The sequence below is a fragment of the Nymphaea colorata genome, chromosome 1 (genome assembly GCF_008831285.2).
Source record: "Nymphaea colorata isolate Beijing-Zhang1983 chromosome 1, ASM883128v2, whole genome shotgun sequence".
NCBI classification, from domain to species: domain Eukaryota; kingdom Viridiplantae; phylum Streptophyta; class Magnoliopsida; order Nymphaeales; family Nymphaeaceae; genus Nymphaea; species Nymphaea colorata.
The window spans coordinates 20,174,403-20,194,946 of record NC_045138.2 but is presented as its reverse complement, the minus strand read 5'-3'; the positions used below and the strand labels follow the sequence as shown (position 1 = coordinate 20,194,946).

The following is a 20,544-nucleotide window of genomic DNA, read 5'->3' as shown; positions in this document are numbered from 1 at the left end:
TACTAGAGGGGTTTCAGCCTACTTGGCTCTTTAGGCCTCTTGGCCTTCAATGTCCTTTTTTTATCAGTTGTGCCTCTGTCACGGGCTGAGTCTTTCGACTCTAGACGCACGGGAACAGCCTCAGTGCACTTATTAAAGTGAACTGCTCTAGTTTTTCATTTTATCAAGTTCATTATCTGAACTTGATTTTGTGAGTTTGGGAGCTGTTTTTACATTTCTGTGGCAACTCCTGACGACTTAACTCTACCATACCAAGGAATATTGCTGAAATGAATGAAACAGGGATACTTTCCCCTGAACTTGTTTTCGAAAGGAGATTAGTTTTGCATGAACAAATAATCGTTTCCCAGTTTCTTTATTTCATACTCAAAGAAAAAAAGTTACAACAAGATATTTTGTCTAAAAACAAACGTGAGGAGGGATGACCTTTCCAGGGTTCATGATGTCGTTGGGGTCCAAAGCAGCCTTTATCTTTTTCATGGTCCTCAGTGCCTCTACGCCCAGTTCTTCCTCAAGATACTGAAATAAAAAGTTGCACCAGATTTACTAGACCGGATAAAACATAGAAGAAGAGTTTTGCACTTTTGCAAAAAAAAAAAGATCGAAGAAACAAGCAAGTTTCAAGTTTCAAGGCAGCAAATTATCTTGCGAAGTCACAAGCCTACCTGTGAGTTACTTAAATTTGCATGAAAAGCATGAACATTGAACACGAAATTAGTTCCATGAAAAGCATGAACATGAAATTAGATGCACAACAGATGGAGACCACGTTTTTATTTGGATATGAATGAAGAGCATGAACCCAAGATTAATTGTATTACGTATTAATCAAACTTTGCATCTCTAAGCAATGCAGAACCAGATGTAGAAAACTATGAATGCTAAAAACTAATGTCGTAAAATTGTATCGGGAGACTGAATGGTATGGCATATCCGATTGTATTGGCCATCATTAACATAATACTTTTTCTTATTTTTTTAAATGTATTTTCCAAAAAAAATCATAAAAACTAACAATAAAAAACACTGCCAGATTTCAGATATGGGCTGATAAAGCACTTATTGGGTTTGTATCGGCCGATAAATGATAGGACCATATCAGGCCTCATCACATTGCGACCCACGGGCAAAATGATACGTACTGGCCAATAAGGCCTGATACACACCGCCGTTTACAATACTTCTACATGCATAACTTACAATAGATGACCCATGAAGGTTGGAGCCATCAACTTCAAACAGAATCTGCAGCAGTGAAAATATCATTATCAGCTCTCACAATTACGCCAGGGATAGCATGGGGTTCTTATTCCATTATCAGTTAGACAGCTGTACAAACTACAGTGTCATACTCTGTATCTAAGTAGTACGTAGTTACTCCTCCAGGGAGTTGTAGCGGGTCGGGATTTGACTGTGAAGAAAACAGTTAAGAATTCAAAACCCACAGGAGCCACTTTCTATGAGTCTGCACAAGCCAAAGAATGTATAATCCCTCGGAGAAAGAGCATTAGCCATGCCGGAAATGCAACTAAGCCTCACTATCTGAATGTGGTTTCCTTGCATAAAAACAAAAAGGCATTTCTACATATGTATCAAGCCTACATGAAACATGTCATCTCTATTGCAGATCCAAATGCTCCGATATGTTACTCTACGAAAACCAATTAATTACTTCTGAAGATGATATCTTTAACTTTATTTGAAACCCATTCATCACTTGCAGAATAGTTTGCAACTTTATTTGGAAACCAATGATCCACGTTTTTGTTTGTGTAGCTGGGGCTTCATGCCCTTAGAAAACACTCCTTGGCAGCATCATTCCTATGCTTCAAATGCCCAAAGATTTCCAGCATACACTCCATGATGACCTGTCACCAATATCCCTTCGTAGAATATTTCTCAAACACAGAAATTTGAATTTGAAAGAGCATAAAAGCATGCAACGGACCTTTCTTGCACTGCCTGCACAGTGCTAGTCATATTACCAAGAGCATATCAGCCATTATTTCCTCTCATGTATGTTTTAAAGTTGTGCAGATAATTAGCTGCATCAGGTTTTGCAGATGTAAATTTATCATTACGATACTCTTTTAAAAGAGGGACCAATATTCAGAACTTCAGATATACTGGGAGTCCAACAATAATAAAGCTACATAAGCTAATCAGTGCCAGAAAAGCAGCTCTCAGAAGAAGCAGGCATCTTTACCAAACATGTCCAAGCATCAAGTAAGCAAATAATATAATGAAAAAGGGTGACGTGAATAAGCACATATTGCAATGAAAAATATTTCATATTTCACAGTAAAGCTGCAGGAGGTACCTTCATTTTCCCAGTACCAACGCCATGTTCTCCTGTACAGGTCCCTGCTTAAAATAACGCATGAAAAAAAAACTAAAACTTAGAGTGCATGACAAACAGGCAGGCAGCGTGAAAATGATAGGGCTACAAATAAGAACAAAATACAAAAGTAAGGGAAATAGTCCTTTCTTGAAATAAGGCATGAAAAAAAAGAGATTAGAATTCATAACAAATAAATAGTCCCTTATTATTACTTCAGCTTCAGTCTAATAAGAAAAGAATAATCTTCCAATAGATGACGAAAGGGAAGAAAAAGAAATGCATGTCACAGACGTGTTCAATAGATATATAGATAAAAAAAATGCAAACAAAAGGTTGGAACAAGTAATATATTCCATTGCCACAAATATCATTCTTAGATCTTTAAAGGTGATTGTTTTTTTTTTTGGGACATCTTCTGGAAAAGTTGTTTTTCTAGGAAAATCTCAGCATTTTTTTTAAATAAAAAGATAATAAAAATAGGTAAAAGTAAAAAAAAAGAGAAACTAATAAAAAGGCACAAAAATATAACTAGATAAGATGATAAAAATAATGTTTAATGATGATAAAGAATTTAGTTTAAGTTTAAAATTTAATCAGCAATGATATTAATGTCAAAAAAAAAGAAAAATTTGAAAAATTTGGGAAAAGGTTGGAAAAGACACTATAAAAGTCCATTAATTAATTTTTACCTTTTTTCACAACCCACCTTTTTCTTTTTTGCTTTTTTTAACGTTAGTATCGTTTTTCCAAAAAAACATGAAATATGTGACAATGCATACTCTAATGTTTAGGTTAAACTAATGAAAAGTCAAATAACTGACAACATATGCTTCCTACTGCATAGATATTTTCCATGTCTCATGCAATAAATGTCAACTTATGGGAGTGTTTTGTTTCGGTAGGAAGGCATGTTGCAAGCAAAAGATTCTTCAAGTCAAAATAGAAACTCAGGTTGGAGGTTAAACTGTTAAAGCTGCATCTTTTTAGCAATGAAGAGTCCCAAGATATTACAGAATACTGTAGTTGAGAAAGAACTCTGGGAAACCTATGCTCCAGAAGCTTACCCAAATACTCCTATTTAAAATGCAATGTTCACATACATTTAAGTGTATCCTTCTGTATGTGGTGCAGTTAACCAGAATATCTTAAAGTTCTTATGCATCTCCTTTCAGTTTCTGCTTTTTATTGACTGATCTAATTGAAAAATGCTTTACCTCACTGTATTCAATCAGGATGAATTTGTAGATTGTTCTGTATCATTCATGCTTAAGACAGTGACATGAATAGTCAAGATAAATCATACCAGTTTTATCATATAGAAGAAATACATACTCTAGTTTTGATTTTGAAAAGACTGTCCGACAAAGCAAGATCAATGTTGCAATTTCCACAAAAGCAACTTCAGCATATATGACAATAATTACTTGCAAAATTTGTACAGACATAATGACCTTGAAGAACTTAGACTATAAAATTGATGGAGACAAACTTCAGCAAGAAAGAAAAACAGACCCTTCATGGAAAAAAAAATTTAGGTACTGAAAGTATCCAGAATGAGCTTGAGCAATTTCGATTGTTAAAGGAGTCAAATTTTCTCAAGAAAGAAAAACAGATCCTTCATGGATAATTATTTTAGGTACCAAACATATCCAAAGGAGTAATTTTCACAGAATCACTCTGCCAAAATTAGAGGAGGCAATCCTTATGCAGCAGAACAAATTAGAACTGAACATAACAAACTATATGTCTGATTCCTTTACTGGAAAGCACCAGTAACACTAAACAGTAATCAATCAAAGAGCACCATCTAATTCTTTATTCAATTGTATTTTGATAGGCAAACCTAAAAACTTTGCTCACTCATTATTTTATATTTTTTAATTCAATACCTTCCATGGATAATGCGGTGTGAACCATAAAGTGGCTCAGCCTTTCTGCTTCCTGACGGTGCTCTTCATTCTTCGGATCAAACAAGATCACTGTATGGAAGTTTCCATCACCCGCATGAGCAATTACCATGCTGATGGAAGCAGAAGATGCAGGTGTTAACATGCAGATGTGAATGGATTCACTTTACTGAACTTGCATGAGATCCTCATCCCTGAGTAGCAGCACATACCAGAGCAGTGGAGAGGCATCAAGTTCAACTTTTGATCTCGAAATGCATTCAGCAAGACGTGACAAAGGAACACAAACATCCTGCAAAAAAAAAAAAAACATCATTTATTTTAATCTATCAGACAATCTACAAAAATGTACCATACATGTGTTTCAAAGTGAAAGGAGAAAATGAGGTGGTAGCTGCAAATTTTATGGATGATAAATTTGAATATATAAAGTTATGCTACAAGTGAAAGGACTACATGAAGCTCCCTTTCAGTCAATGTGGAATTACAATACTAGAAGAAACTGATAAAACTGTAAAACATGCCATTAGAACCACATACTGATAATTTCATAGATAATTAGCCAAGTGGTATCTAATGCATTCAGATAACATGAAAATGTGGATGAAAGGCATCAATCTTCTTCAGTATTGCCTCTTCAACAAGACAAGTTATATGTTCATTGGACCTTTTAGCCTAAATTTGTATCATGACAAATGGCATCTGCATGAATGTTGAACTACGGAAGCATTCTTGAGAGTGCTTGTCAACCCTACCATTTTTTACCTTTTTCAAAATACTCATACAAAAGCATGGCTAATAAAGTCAAATTGATCACAGTAACATGAGTGACCTTTATTTTAATTATTACAAAGTTCAGAATTTAAACTCACAGTGGTCATTGCCTCATAATCAGGTCGCATTGCCAAGCATGCCCAGAGTGCCTCTTTTCTTATCTACAAGCAAGAAAGAGTTAGCCAAAGCACAAATACATTCAAACTCAAAGCAAGGATGAACAGAAATTCCGCTCACAAATTATCTCTGGAGAATAACTAAAAAATAGAAGCATTCATCAAATTAGTAATAGATAAACTGGTAAAGGGAAGATAGTCCAACAATCATATGCATGTACCACCAAGAGGCAAACACAGCTTCATAATGACATAGAAAGTAGAAACTATATTTGGTTAGCCATTACATGGAGACGCCATACTAGTCTTCTAGATCTAGTATTTAAGTGACATAACCTGACTCAGCATATGACCAACATGTTGCAGGCTACTGAATGTGCTGATAATTATTTTATTATTCACATTTATAACAATGATGACTTTTACACATTAAGAATTTAAGTTCTCAAGCAGAGCTCATTTCTGTCAATCTTACTATTAATACTATAGCTTGTTTTCACATAAAGTCTCAATCTACATCCAACAGTGTAACATCGCGATAACTCATTAGTCATTACTTTAGGTAGTTACAAGTTCCATAAACAAGAATCAAGATGGTTCACAAATTTAATTATTTGACATTGGGGTTTTAGAAGGAAGAGTACATAACAGGATTCTTATATATAGTCAACGACTGAGGAAATAAAATTATTAACTTATGTGATGCAACTCCTTGCTCGATTAACTCTTTTTTACAGCCTTAATAAGGATTTTCATATGTCCTAGTGAACTAGATAGTGCCAACTCTCATCATAGACTGTTAGATGCCAAGGCTTGAGTCTCTTTTTGCTTTCAACATAGAGATACCACCATTAACATGTAGGCATATAACATAAAACATACACGCAAAAATGCACATGATGCTACATTTCCGTAACAAATTGATTTTTTTTCAAATATTTTGAAAAGGATTGCTCCAGATAGATGTCACAGACTAGAACTTAAAGGATGTAAGTCTAATAATGTAATCATGATAAATAACGTATTAGTGAAATGATTCATATGAAGCACAGATTAGGGATGAAAAGATAGATCTGCCATATTGATACTGGTAACTTAATTGACCTTACCAGAAGCATATGTGCCATTACAAAACGATTTAACTTCAGTTACCCAATAAAATGGTTCTCAATTCCTTTTCAGAATCTTAAGTAACGTATATGCATGACTGTCTAAGGGTTTGTTAGCATTGGATTTAAGATTGGAGGAATAGATCTGATGTGAAATCCAAAGTTTTAACAAACCATGGATGTAAGATTCATGGTTTTGCAATCCAAGAATCATGTAAAATCTATGGGGAAGGGGGTGCAGTTTTCGGACTTCGTGCATGGGAAGTATTGGCTGAAAGGAGGTTGATATAGCCATGCCACCTGAGATACTTCCCACCAATTTTGGGGCTCAGCAATATTGAGGGGGTTGGAGTTGATTGTTGCTTTCAAACTAGGAATTTCAAATCTACCCTTGAACTGAAATCCTAGAATCTTAGAACCAAGGATCTCAAATCACCTCAAATCTAAGAGCCAGGGCAATCAAACGCAGCTAAGTGAAAACGATCAGTGCAATTTCATAAGGAACATTGACAATAACAATGGAAAACCCATTAATGAGATGAGAGAGAAAGGAAACTTCATGCAGACAAACCTGAAATTAAGTATTATCAGTTGAGCGACTGGTGGAATGCCCCTTTCATTTTCCTAAATACCATTTCCATGGTGGTGCGGTGCTTATCAAAATATTTTAGACTCAAAAATGTCTACTATGTATGAGATCCTGGTGCCACTTTCCATTGGTGGAAAAAATCAACATTTATTGCATGAAATTGGACACAACAACAGAACTCCATAGCAATCTTAAGTTCTACACCTTTATCACATCGACTCTCCACTTTGACTCCTGCATTCTACCTCTTTATATAGAAGTCACATTGTAATGTTTCATAAAAATCGTATATCCCATATCTGCAGCAGCATCCATGTGACACAGTTCTGAACAGATCTTCATACTACAAGCCTCTGTATGCATGTGCACTTAGGATATTTCCCTTTATATTATTATCCACGTCCTCTTTAATTGCCAGCTTACTATTTATAGTTGTACACTTTTTGTACCTGTGTTGATTCTAATCATGTTGCTTCTTACTATGGTATTCACCACAAAGAGAATTAATTTTCCCTCCTCTTTCAAAGCACATTTTGCTAGCTCCTTAGTCATTATAAAACCAAAAATGACCCCTATAAATTATCAGTGCCATCTCCTGAGGCATCTTTATGTCTCAAGGGAGGGCAGTAGATGTTTGGCATTCAAAACAGACAATATAATTATAAAATGAGGTCAGCATTGATAAAACATTTCTCTTCTGAATGTGATTATGTTCCAAGAGTTAAAGTACTTAAGTAACAAACTCACCCGCCACAGTTCTTTTTTAGCCTCTGGATCTTCCACATAAACAAAATTAGAGCCGTTGTGCTTTGCAACGACCTTCTGGACTAACAGTGTCTGTTCACGTGAATATGCTTCTGAAAATATTTAGACAAGACAAGTATATCAATGAGAATAAGCAATGCTTAGCTGACAATGATACCCAAAACAGTTTCTTGAATAAGCTAAAAATAATTCTTGCAAATAAAGAAAACGCATCAACAACCAAGGAAACAAATCTTTTCACCCAATTTCATACAGATGTTGCTTAACATGCTCGCACTTGGTTCCTAGGAAAAAGTGATGTGCCATGTTCATGTGTTTTCTTTAGTACTGTACGATAGCTTGACTTTTCCATATTAGCACCAACAAATAGATGGCATACAATTTGGAGGTGATGGCTTCAAGAATGGTGGTCACTTCACATGGTTTGAACCCAATGACAAAAAGAACATGTCACTGCCCAAAATAAATGAAACAATAAAACCATCTTGTAGTATTTCTTGGATTGTTTGACCAAGATATTAATCATTGTTCATTATCAAATCTGTTAATTTGAGCACCATTTGTCTGTAACAGCTGGTGGCAACTTTAGCCAATAAATTACACACACACAAATATATGTATATATACCATATGGATAAAATCACAACCTTAAAAATGTAACTTGGCACTGACACCATGTTAGATTTGGGAAGAACGGCTAACACAATTTATGTTTGCAGAAAAGTAAGGAGAAAGAAGTCAAAGGTGTGCACAAGAGTCATGACTCCAATTTCGAAGATGTAAAACTAATTTTGTTTAAGTATATATTTGTTATGAAACAAACTATGAGACAATAATGCCCTAAGTCACATGGATACTGATATGGTACATGTACCGGTATGGGGGGCGTGTATGGATATGGGGATATGGCAATGTATATATACAAATCAAGAACACAAAAAATGCATTTTCTTTTTTAAAAAATGTGATAAATTAAATTGCGTTTAAAACTTTTTAAAAAATGCATTTTTTTAAACATTAAAAAACGAAAAAAACACATTTTTTCGCGTTTTTTCATTTTTTTAAAGCCAAACAGTTTTTTTTTTCATTTTGGATTTTTTATTTGTTGGAAATCTACTTATCTTTTGATGATTGTGTTATTAGTTTCAAACTTATTTTATTTTTCTCCCATTGTTATTTTAAAAAAAAAATTACCATATTTTTTCCAATTTTTTCCCGTTTTTTTGAAGCTCGCAATATTATACCCGAGAAAAACCTCGCCGTTTAAAACTTTGAAATGTTATTTGTGACTATGATACAAATATATATGTGTGCATGTGTATGTGCAAAATTCTACAAAAAATATGCAAAATTAACACATAATAAAAAAAATACGTTTTGGAGAATTAATATGCAAAAATAATATTCAAAACTTTAAAATTAATATGAAAAATGCAAAAACTAGTATGCATTTTTTTAAAAATATTTCCAAGTGGGTCTCAGTATCAGCATCCATGCATCAGCGTGCTAACATGGATGGCCATTTTGCCATATCCAGGCCACTTAGATAATGCCCCTAATTGTGAGAGCAGTATTGCAATCACATTCACACAGGAATCCTATGTACACCACGTGCACATCTAAATCATGACTAATTCCAGATCCAATATGTGTTTAGTAGAATATTGATCTTTTTTCTTTTTCTCAGAGTTGGGAGCAGGAATGATGACTTATAAGAGATTCATTTTTACAACTATATCGTTGAAGTCTCGAAGGCTTGAAACTTTTGCAGTTGAAACTTAAACTTCTCATGCGGCTTGCTAGTTGTTATTTTGCTAGATGGTGCTTGTAAATCTATCAGTCATTTGGACATTGTTCTTGTTTTCTTTTATGTCTTCTCTTGAATTTTTCACTTCCTTTTTTTATCCACTTTTTGTGATTTCCTTAGATTTTCTTGAGATTCCCCCCAAATCTACCTTCACCCAAAGATACCAGAGGAAACCTCATGACAAAAACTCGAGAACAGTATTTCTGAGTGAGTGATATTCATACATTAGGATAGTTCATAAATACATTAAGATCTGAAAGAATATTAGCACAAGGAGATCTTAGAATACCAGTCAAATGAAAGATTTGGATGGGGGAAAAAACATGGCAAGAGAGAAGGAAAATGAAATGAGCTTAGAACATTGCTGCCCAAAGAAATATAAGCAGAAGTCCTTCTGGATAGAAGCAAACTGAGAAATAGGAGTTCCAACATACTTCTGAAGTGAAGGTGGGGAGCATGAAAATTTATGATGGAAAATAATTTGGTGATAAAAATTTTTACTTTATTTGTAGTTGATCATAACATTTTGGAAAACATTTTGCTTGGATAAATTTTTAAGATTAAGTATGGAAAACATCCCTAGCAATGGGTTCGGCTTCAATCCTATCTCAGTGAGTCGGTGACATCTGTGCACCTACTCAAGGCAGTCCAAAGGACCGTCATTCTATTGTGCCTCATCTACATCACAGCAGCATTACCTCATTTGTCAGGAGCCGAATGTTTCAACCTGTGGAGATTGACGCAGTGTAGCATTAGTGGGCCTGTGTGTAGAATTACTGGGCTGGGCCCCTTATTCGGATCCATTTAGGCTTTGGATTTGGTATTGATATTCTTTAGGATTTTGACCATTTTGTTTAGTGGGTCTGAAATCCAATTCGAATCTAGGGTTTAAGCATATTTTCTTTTGTTTTTGGACTAATTGTTGAGCAAGAAACCTTAATTCATTACTGTTATTGAGTTTCCCTTCAATTTTTGTGCCTTCCTCTTGTTTTTGTGCATTCCTATTGTTTTCCTGCGGGGATTAGAATGAGGAACTTTAATCACTGTCAGAAAGGAGACACCCTAAAAGGCTTAGTCAGTGCCGAGGCAGGGCCTATTGGCTTAGTTGACACCCAAAATTAAGTGTAAACATTCATTAGCATGAAAGTTGTAGAATTAGCCCAAAGAATTTAAAACAACTGCAAGAAATCCAATATAATTAGAACACTAACCTAGCTTTTGAAACATTAAAGTAGAAAAAAAGAGGAAAAAATCTAAGCTTCCTAATGGTCAGTATAAGATCTTTGGCCATCCTGGGGACTAGATTTATGCCTACAGAGCCCAGGTGGATTAGATGGTGCCAAGGTGGGGTGACCACGTAGATGGCACCTGGAAGTGACATCAATAAATGTAAAAAAAGTGAAAATTTATGACGAAAATGGTTAAGATATATTGAAAACGTGAATAATTAAGCTAAAGTATACTCACCAGTGCCTACAAATTCAAACATCAAAGTGGGGGCCTCTGGCAAGTTCTTTCCATTGGCAAAATTGATTGCCTTTACCTGAACCTCATCCAAGAGTTCCACCCTTGAAACCTAGATAAACAGACAAGGCAATAGCACATGATCATCAAGAGACTAATTACTAATTTACTGCTGAAAAAATGAATATACAAATATCAAGAAAAAAAATATAAGAGTGTGAATACCAAAAAACAAACAACTATTTATTGCCTCTATGTGACATCATGTCCACCTTGATAAACCCCACAAGAACATAACAAACGATATGAACAATGATGGCAAGTCTACCAACCAGCTAAAAATGGTAATCAAATCATTCTAAACATATCTATATGGTCAGACTCCACACACACTCACAAATGCGTGCACCCATATACACATGCATAATGTAACTTTACGGTGCTCACAGAATAACCCACTTGGCTATTTCCATATCATGAAAACAATAGCTAGAGACTGTATTACTACAGTCAGATCTTGTGGTGCCTTAGATCATATTCTTCAGACATGAAAACATGAATCTTCAACTTTTGAATATTGGCACAATATAAGCCACCAACTTTCAAGGTCTCAAGGTCCCCATATTTATGTCAGCTTCATCATCTAAAAGTTTTATACTAAAAAATGCACATACATATTTTATAAGGTTTACTTAACAGAAAACTTACAATTATAAAAAAATAATCACCCTATTGTTTCTCATGTGTGTGTGTGAACTGTGTACTGCCTTAAAAACATTTACAATGTCTGCCAGATACAAAATAAGCATTTCAGGAAAGGCCTAACCTTCATAGTTGTCCAGTTTCACTAAATGTAATGAATTATACTCTAATTAGTTGAGAAGTAAGAATAGTTTGATTCTCAAATAAAGCAATTAAAGAGTAAAGAACATGTGTCCAAACCTGTATTCCTGATAGCATGGTGGCAATTGCAACATCAGCCGCATCCTTGATTGTTGGGAAATGGCACATTGCAACCTGTTCACTTCACATTATCATATGCAAGTAATTGGGTATTCAGCAAGGCAAAATTTAATTAGAGCTGCAAAAAAGGTCAAAAACTTAGACTGTCGGAAATAAAAAATCCATTAACTGTATTTAAGAGATTAAATGTTTTACCATTCAAAATGAAGTTGACTAAATAATTTAAGATTTATGCAGTAAAAGTTTGAGCATCCAGATTTCCACATTTTAGAAGTTTTTCTAAGCAGCAATTCTTTCATAATTACAATCAATCTGGGAAAACATATTCACTGGGTATTTGTGTTGCAACAGAATGCCCAGACGCAAGAATCAAGACATCAAATGCTAGATGTATCAAATATTTGGATGATGAAATCAATGAAAAAGGCAAAAAACATCATAACCAGGAACCGCAAAGGTAATTTAGAAGTTTATTCAAGAAAATCAACAAACTTTGTTTAAATCTGAAAAGAAGCAACATATTATTGATGATGTAGGAGAGCAAGAGACAAGAAAAAGCTGTCAAGAGATGATGATTGATCAAACATTCATTTATTAGCCTGACACCCTGTTAGATATCAACTAAGCTCAAGTAATTTATTTTTCCAGCTTTAGAACCATTGTATTGGTTATCATTTAGCATATTCAATATGTTGCCAGGTCACTTTCTCTTTTTCAATTACAAAAGATTAAATATCCCTCTATAGAAACTTCCCCCAGAATCTCTCTTAGATGTACTCATACATACAGGTATGTACATATGCATGTTATATGAAGTGTGCAATGTAAAGGCACATCTTACGAAAACAGAGGGAGAACAGGCAAAAGAAGTTGATGAAGAACGACTATCAAAATACAAACTTATATTCAAAAAAACTTCAAGGCCAATATCAATTGGAAAGGACTCCACAGTCTGGGCTCATTATTAGGCAAAGGAAAAAATAATACCACAGAATATGCAGGGAGCTTTTGCAGTCTCAGGGTCACCTCGGTGATTACACCCAAGGTGCCTTCACTTCCAATCAGCAACCTTGTTAAGTCATAGCTGCAAACAGGAGACCGCCCCAAGGTGCACTCACATCCATATTAAATAAAGACATACTTATTTTAAAGAGATTCACCGATCAAGAAGAGCATAACATAAATACCCGGCAGCACTCTTTCGAGCACGCGATGCAGTCTTAACAACATCGCCATTTGCTAGAACAACCTGTTTAAAGAAATCAAAGTAAGAAAGCTGTGTCAGAGAAAACAAAAACAGCCACATAATATACAAACTAAAGACTGGCTTGGAGTTCAAAACTTCAAAATATAACACCAAACCATTTGTAGAAACATGTTGACAATAGTAAATGATAAGTCCGGAGAATTGGTGACAGATTACAAACCTGAAGATTGATGACATTATCTCGCATTGTCCCATACCTACAAACTGAAAACTAGATCATAAACTTCAATGGAAAAGGGAACAAAAGTTAACGCATTCATATTTAAAGGCGACAAAAAAGTAAGTCATAATCACAGGTTTGGTTCCTCCATCTTTTGCGTGTATTTCTAATATGTTGCTAAATTCTTAAAACGCAAGTGTTGGGTATGCATAACTTGAGATGCAACTGTCGACAGAAATATTATCCAAATTTTAGTAAAGCACAAGGGGATACCAAATATTTAAGATTGGGAAATCCATCCCCAACAAAAACTGCCTCATTCATTAATCTCTCAAAATCAGCTTAGTGTAACAGAACCCAACCTAATTAGGAGTCAGATTTTGCTTCTAACCTGGATTAATCAAGATGCTTATGTGCTACATATCACCCAGATGGATATCATTAAACACGACACCCCTACAACTGCACATTTTAAATGTATCATGTAATAAAGCACCAGAGATAACATACCCATGCATTGAATCAGACTTAAGGTCAGGACCAATTGTTTCCATCATAACTAGATATTCATACCTTAACTGAGTCCAAATCTGAACTCAAAACACCCTATGACCATGTGCTGATAAGACAAAAAAAGGTCCCAATTATTTTGACTGAAAAGCTACCTAGTTTCTAATGCAAGTCCCATGGACTAATCTGCCCTCCTGTGACACAAGAAAAATAGATAACTCTCCAGATTTCATAAACTGCAGTTATTGCAGATATATACCTGGAAGTCAAGAAGAAGCAAACAGACCTAGAAATTCTATTCAAAAGCTTTATAACTTATCAATTAAGCATGTTCCAAAAACATAAGCATCTCAAAACTATGCATTCTTGCTAGCCATCCCCCCCTCACATGGTTTACTGCATCACATGTGTCACACAGGCAAGGACATTCCAACAGTTACATCAAGTATGATAATGAGGAATACTGAAAGCATATTCAAATGTTTATTACAGTATCATGCTTCTGAATAATTGCCACAAATAGCATTCTTGGATTGTTAACAGCAAGGTTTTTTTGGGTATTTTTTTAGGAAAGTTGCTTTCACAGGAAAGTCTTGGAAAATTTTTAAAAGATGAAAAATTTTCTAAAAATTATGTAAAGTTAAAATAGACATGAAACTAATAAAAGGACATAAAAAACTAGATAAAGTGATAAAAATAATTTTTAACTTTTAATGATGATAAAAATTATGATAAATAATGTGGTTTAAAGTTTAATTTTAAATGTGAATCCATGATCATATTAATGTTAAAAAAGAGAAAAGCAAAGAAAAACATGAAAGAAACGTGATAATTTTATTTCCACCTTCTCTAAAAACGTGATTTTTTCATTTTTTGTCATTAATATTGTGATATCTTTAAAAATATTGCGATGTTTGTGGCAGTGCTCTGGAGAAGAAAATAGAAAAAATAAACCTTACTGCCAAGGACCCAGAACAACGAGTAGCACACATGCCTCCAATTGAAGCTCCTGGTCCTGGTCAAGCAAAGAACTAAATAAGGAAGTGTTGCAGAACGCAATCACAAGGAACTAGTTCCACTCAAGTTACAATCAGATGTTGACAATTAGAAGTACCAAAATATAAAACACTAAAAGGTAGGGGTTTATGTTCATAAAGTAGGCCAACATATCAACAGAAACACGTGATATACAGATACCTTGAGTAACCAAAAGACCTCACCTGGATCGAGTGGGAAGAAAAGTCCATATGGTTTCAAAAATTCATTCAGTTCCATCCACCCAATACCAGGCTCAACAACAACATCCATGTCCTCAACATGTAATGATTTGATTTTCTGTAAAAGTTTAAAACACAAAACCAGTTACTGTCTTCAACAGGCATAAAATAAATAACTTTCATTCGCCACATTGCAATTCCAAGGAGTTAAAAGCACTTAAGAGCAAAAGAACCAGAAAAAAGTGTCTTATTAAATTCATCACTGACAATCATTAGTTTCATTTCGAACATGCCACTAATTAGAAGAGTTCAACCCATTCAGGTTTTGAATTTGATCGAGTTTGAATTTGAGATTGAACTTTTATACACCTTAGCTTCTTAATATATGTGAAAAAAAAATGATGTGCCAAATCATATTGTTTTCCTTATTTTTTCAAATAAAATACTTGTACATTTATTTTACCAAAAAAATACTTGTATATCTACTACTTCAAAGCTGACCACACCAACTAACAAACAGAAAATTGTTTCAGGGTGATGAAGAAAAATGTCTTGTGGTGATCTAGGCGACTTCCTCATCCTTTAAAAAACATTGTCTATGTATTCAAAATATGCTCTAGTATCTAAGAATCAAATACAGGAACAAAAAATTAGTTTTTCCAATTTGCATGCTTTCCTGGATCTCTAGATATTTCAAACATCTTACTTGAATTGACATCACTAGGAATAGAATAGCAGGCTCAAAGATCTTGCTAGAATTATATTTAGAACTTTTAAAAGTGGAAAAGGTTATCGGAAGTTAAAATGAGTCGATGCAAGTGAATACTAGAACCAATCATGTAAAGAAAGAGAAGCCAGTGCAAGTGAAGGCTAGAATCAAGCATGTAACTAAGGAGGAATATATTTTCCTTTCCATTCTTGATAGCACAAGAAACTACTCATGGAGGACAGTTATGGATAGGTTGATCACCTCGACCTCCCTTCATGGAGGTAGAACCACTGGGTTCATCCCTTTTTCCACCAAGATGGTCTGGGGAGCTATCTTTGACTTCAAAGCAAGACACTAAACTCTTGAATTTCAGTTTGAACAGCCTAAACTGACCAGCTTGGTCAGCTATTAGCGAAGTAACACAGCAATGACTTGAAAACTTGAGAAAATAAATTGGCTGGACAAACCTTCATCATTGCCATGTCAATGCAAACACCTCCAAATGGAGACAATGTATGACCCTCAATTGATGTAGCACCACCATACGGTACAATTGGAACCTAACAAAGAAAAATGAGTAAATCTGAAATTTGTATCCGAAAAAAAGGGAAAATAGTGTGCAACATCATCATTCATAGAGGGAACAAAAACATCAAACTATCAAATAGATAAGTAGCTTATACATTATCTCCTATACAAACATCCTTGACACTTACAGACAGTTAATATGCATGGTTCCTACAAAGAAACTTGCTGCAGCAAAAGTGACTGATACAAGTAATAGGCGATATTTCCTACTGTCTTCAAAGTTTTCCAACCAGGAACCTCCTAGCTGATCCATCTACACCTACAATCACACCAAATAATTGTGCCATTGTGCTGAAAAACAGCATACATATTTATATACATAATTTTATGTCTGAAATGATAGGTTACATATATCAAGATTTTGCACCCGCTTCAGCAAATTTAATACTGAATGTCAAGATTTTTTATGTCCTTAAAATACTGTACATTGTCTATATTAGAAAACGAATATGATAACCAATTATTTATACATTTCCACGTATTATATTTCCACTTATTATATTTGAGATGACAAAAAATATCAGTGAGCTGTTTATAGTCTATCTTTCACTTAGAAAAGCAAGTGCAATATGATTCGTTTAACGTTACTATACAGAAGTTTATGCTGGAGAAACAATCAATGTCCACGTGTTCCATCATGGAAAATTAAGAACTCTACTGTTTGGTAAGTCATAACTACTGCATAAATACAATGAAAAAACAATATACCTTATATTTGTTACAAGCTTTAACAATCTTTGAGACCTCTTCTTGAGTTCTGCAGACAAGAACAAAAGGAAAAAGAAATTTTTCTAAGTTAAACAGCAGAGAGCTAAAACTTATCACACTCAACAAGTCACAATATCAATACCCTTTTCAAGCTTGGACAATAAAACATTTCAATGCTAGATAATAACAAAATGCAGCAAATGAATGTCATACTGCTTTTCTCAAACAGCCACAAATTCTTCAAACTATATCAAAAACACTGACACAGGATAGAGGATCCAATTAGTCATCATTCATTTTTTTAGTTATTTTTTCATTTGGACCTGGATCCATTAAGAGATCCAAGATAATTGTTTATAGACCCCATTTAAGGGTTACGTTTTCTTCTTTTGGGATTATTCATTGATGGTGATTATTCATCTCAGCTTCTTCTTTTGTCATTGTTTTCTTTTCATTGTTCCTTCGCTTTCATCATGTCTTTTCGTAGGATGACCCTCTAATCACTGCATCAAAAACAAGCCTCTTTTGAATTTTCTTCTCAAGAAGTTTGAGCAAAAAAAGATATTGGCATGCTTCTCAATGCAGCGACAAGAATGGCTGTGTCAAGCTGACTACTGAACTGGCCATTGAACAAGAGAAAACATAAATAATAATAATAATAATAATAAATAATAGGAAAATACAGATTCAGGTTGGAAACACCAGGTTATCAACCCAGACCACCCAGCTTGTATACATGTTATGCTTTTTTACATAAAGCCTAAGAGTGTTTCAAAATTTGCAGTCCTGTCCTTGAACAGGTGTCAATTGTTCTGCAATGGCCCAGCTAAGGATAATCTGCATCCAAGCTGACTAGATATCGGAGGCAGGGCCCTGACCAATCAAATGTTCAACAACCACATGGGAAAAAATGCAAAAAAGTTGGAAATAAATAGAAGAAAGAACTGCAAAAGAATTTTTTAAAATGAACCACACCTTGGATAGACAACCACATCAGGAATATTGACAGCTCTATGAAAACTATGCTGAGGTTTTCCATGAAAATCTCGCTCCTCGTAATCCAATGTCAAATTACCCTAATAATAAAATTAAAAAAAAAGAACATGATGAATGGAATCTCTTAAAAGCTAGTGCAAAACAAAAACATCAACCCGGCACCTTGCAATTGATATAGCCAGAAAAAATGCAATAACATAAAAGGTATAGGTGCCAAGTGCCAATTAAGATGGAAACTATCGTGTAGTTTTATGATTCCAAGAATTTTCATAAATATATGAAAGTGATCGAGCACGAGCAAATGGCAACAGAAAGTAAAAATCAACTTGGAACTTCTTAATTAAGGACTGACACATTGACCTTAAGAGAATGAAAGTTTTTCCCTGATCCCATCACAGCACAGCTGAAATACCATTAAAACCTGGCTCAAACCCGACATGTGCACCTTGATTTGGTGAATCCGAACCTTTCTTGTAGCTAGGTTTAGTTCATGCCAAAAAGGCTATAAAAGAGAACAACTGGTAATATAGCACACCAGTATACACACCCTTAAACAACTTTGAAAACTTAGACATAGGACTATTCTTGAATCCTTCCTCACATATTTGGGATGCTAGAATGCACCCCTCTCAAGCATCCATGTCTGCACATGTAGAACATCAAGTAACTTGGTTCTAATAGTAATTTCAGCAACCTGGCCTGAGTATCTATTCTAGTCAACATGACCCGCCTATAACGGCTTTAATTTGCAACCTGGAAGGGTTTAAACCATGACAATTGCATGCAAGCATTCAACCCATAAATATTTCTCAAATTGTTAATATGAGATTATTCTCAATTCTTTTCACATCCTCATGTATGAGACCTTCAGGTCCGCATGTTGAAATTGGCTCTTATACAGTTATACCAATCGTAATGACTCAGGCCAAAAGCTGACCCGAGTGATTAGTTTCGTAAATTACTACCTGTCTCTTAGCTAGTTTCAGTTCGCAGTTGAAAAGGCCACAAACTAATAAGATCAGCAGTCAGTAGTACATAAAATGGGCAAAAAAAAAAAAAAAGATAAGATTACTACAAGACTATATCACACACATGATGACACGATCTACCCTCTTTAAGGCATATGTATGTACACGTGAAACCATAGGTGCAACAGTGAAAGTATTAGCTCTATGACCAACTGTAACAACTTGGCGCGAAACTAATTCATCAGCCTTAATTTAGTTAGTGGATCTCAACCCACACTATAGCCCGGTTCAGTTCACACCTAAAATGATCACAAGCTAGAACAATTAGTAACACAAGACATGAGCATCCCGCAATCCTCAATATAGGATTATTTTTTCCTTCCTTAGTACTTGAGTTGTTATATCCAACTTTTAGACACCAAAAACTCCTGATAGACGGTGCTAACAATTGAGAGCTATCAAGACCGACACGAACCACGAATTTCCTATGTAAAACCATTAAACAACTGTAAATTCTTACAATATGAGAACTCCAATAAAAACTGACACCAACTGTTATGAAACAGATGAGAAGGATGAAATCACATCACAAATCAACTTCAGTTCGTCAATGAGCTCCTGCGGCGCACGCCGAGGATGTCCTTCGACCACCACCCTCCCACTTTCTTTGCCTCCAACTCTGCGGTTCGACACAAGAAATTCTTCAGACGAAAAAAAAAAGTAAGTAGATGAAGCAAGAAACAAATAAAACTATATATATAGAGTAATGTCGATCATCCAATCTGGACCAAGAATCGGTCATCCAAGCTAACTATACCAGAACGGAAAGCTAGCGAGTTCGATACCGTTGAAGCCCTTGCGAAGACTCGCAGAGGGACGGATCCCGATATACGAAGTCGAGCGCGGCGGCTCCGGACGCGAGAGCAACCGCCATAGGAAGAGCAGCGAGCCAGGGGAAGCGACGATCGCTTCGCTTGGGAAGTAGGGTTTCAGAAAGAGAAGAGCACTGTTCACGGGAGCTGATGGCGGAGAGTGCTCGGGCGATGTGCCTGTGGGAGGGACTGAAGCGAGAGAACCAGGAACGGAACGCCATGGAAGAAAGGAGAAAAGCACAGAGAATGGCCACGTCACTGAATACCGAGTGGAGAAGCGACGAAAGGTGATGAGTTATCGCACTCTCTTGGAGGGAGAGCTTTTATAGGTGGCGAACGCGGTCCCGGTTTGATTTTTTTTTTCCGTGGTAGTCCGTAGCTTCCTTACCGACATCCAAAACCGTCCCATTATTTCCGTTATTTTCCAAAACCGTGTTTTCCATTTTATCCCCTATAAAATTAGCTTAAAGCGATTATAAAATTCAATGGTTCTGATTCCCAATATAAATCTGAATTCGAGTCTTATATCCAATTAAGATCCGATAAAATTCAGACCCATATACTGATTGGATTGAAAGTTGATTTGAACATCAAGTTCAGATTTTAATCTAATAATATAAAATTTTGATTTATCGAATTTAACGGAGATCGCTAGTTAGTTTTGACTGGATCATTGAGACGAATATTAAAATTAAAATTCAACTCTTAGTCACG

The 20,544-nt window shown here is 35.2% G+C and overlaps 1 protein-coding gene across 3 annotated transcripts; it reads right to left on the bottom strand.

Moving 5' to 3' along the window:
• Positions 1-270: 270 nt before the first annotated feature.
• LOC116265818 (D-lactate dehydrogenase [cytochrome], mitochondrial-like) lies at positions 271-20,112 on the bottom strand. 3 transcript variants are annotated; one of them, XR_007572801.1, is made up of 19 exons: positions 19,804-20,112; positions 19,544-19,637; positions 17,970-18,070; positions 16,995-17,043; positions 16,166-16,258; positions 14,993-15,107; positions 14,727-14,787; positions 13,263-13,299; positions 13,023-13,084; positions 12,823-12,919; positions 11,815-11,889; positions 10,876-10,984; positions 7,584-7,693; positions 5,121-5,183; positions 4,461-4,540; positions 4,231-4,361; positions 2,321-2,364; positions 1,949-2,045; positions 597-1,868 (listed from the first exon to the last, which is right to left on the bottom strand). XR_007572801.1 is itself a non-coding variant. In XM_031646767.2 (18 exons), the coding sequence occupies exons 1-18, from the start codon at positions 20,049-20,051 to the stop codon at positions 400-402; spliced, it is 1,689 nt and encodes a 562-aa protein (XP_031502627.1). In that variant the 5' UTR covers positions 20,052-20,112; the 3' UTR covers positions 271-399. The 3 variants fall into 3 exon arrangements, 2 of the variants coding, with proteins under 2 accessions (XP_031502627.1, XP_049932655.1); XM_031646767.2 differs by lacking the exons at positions 597-1,868; positions 1,949-2,045 and adding an exon at positions 271-519; XM_050076698.1 differs by lacking the exon at positions 597-1,868 and having other exon boundaries at positions 1,942-2,045.
• Positions 20,113-20,544: the final 432 nt, after the last annotated feature.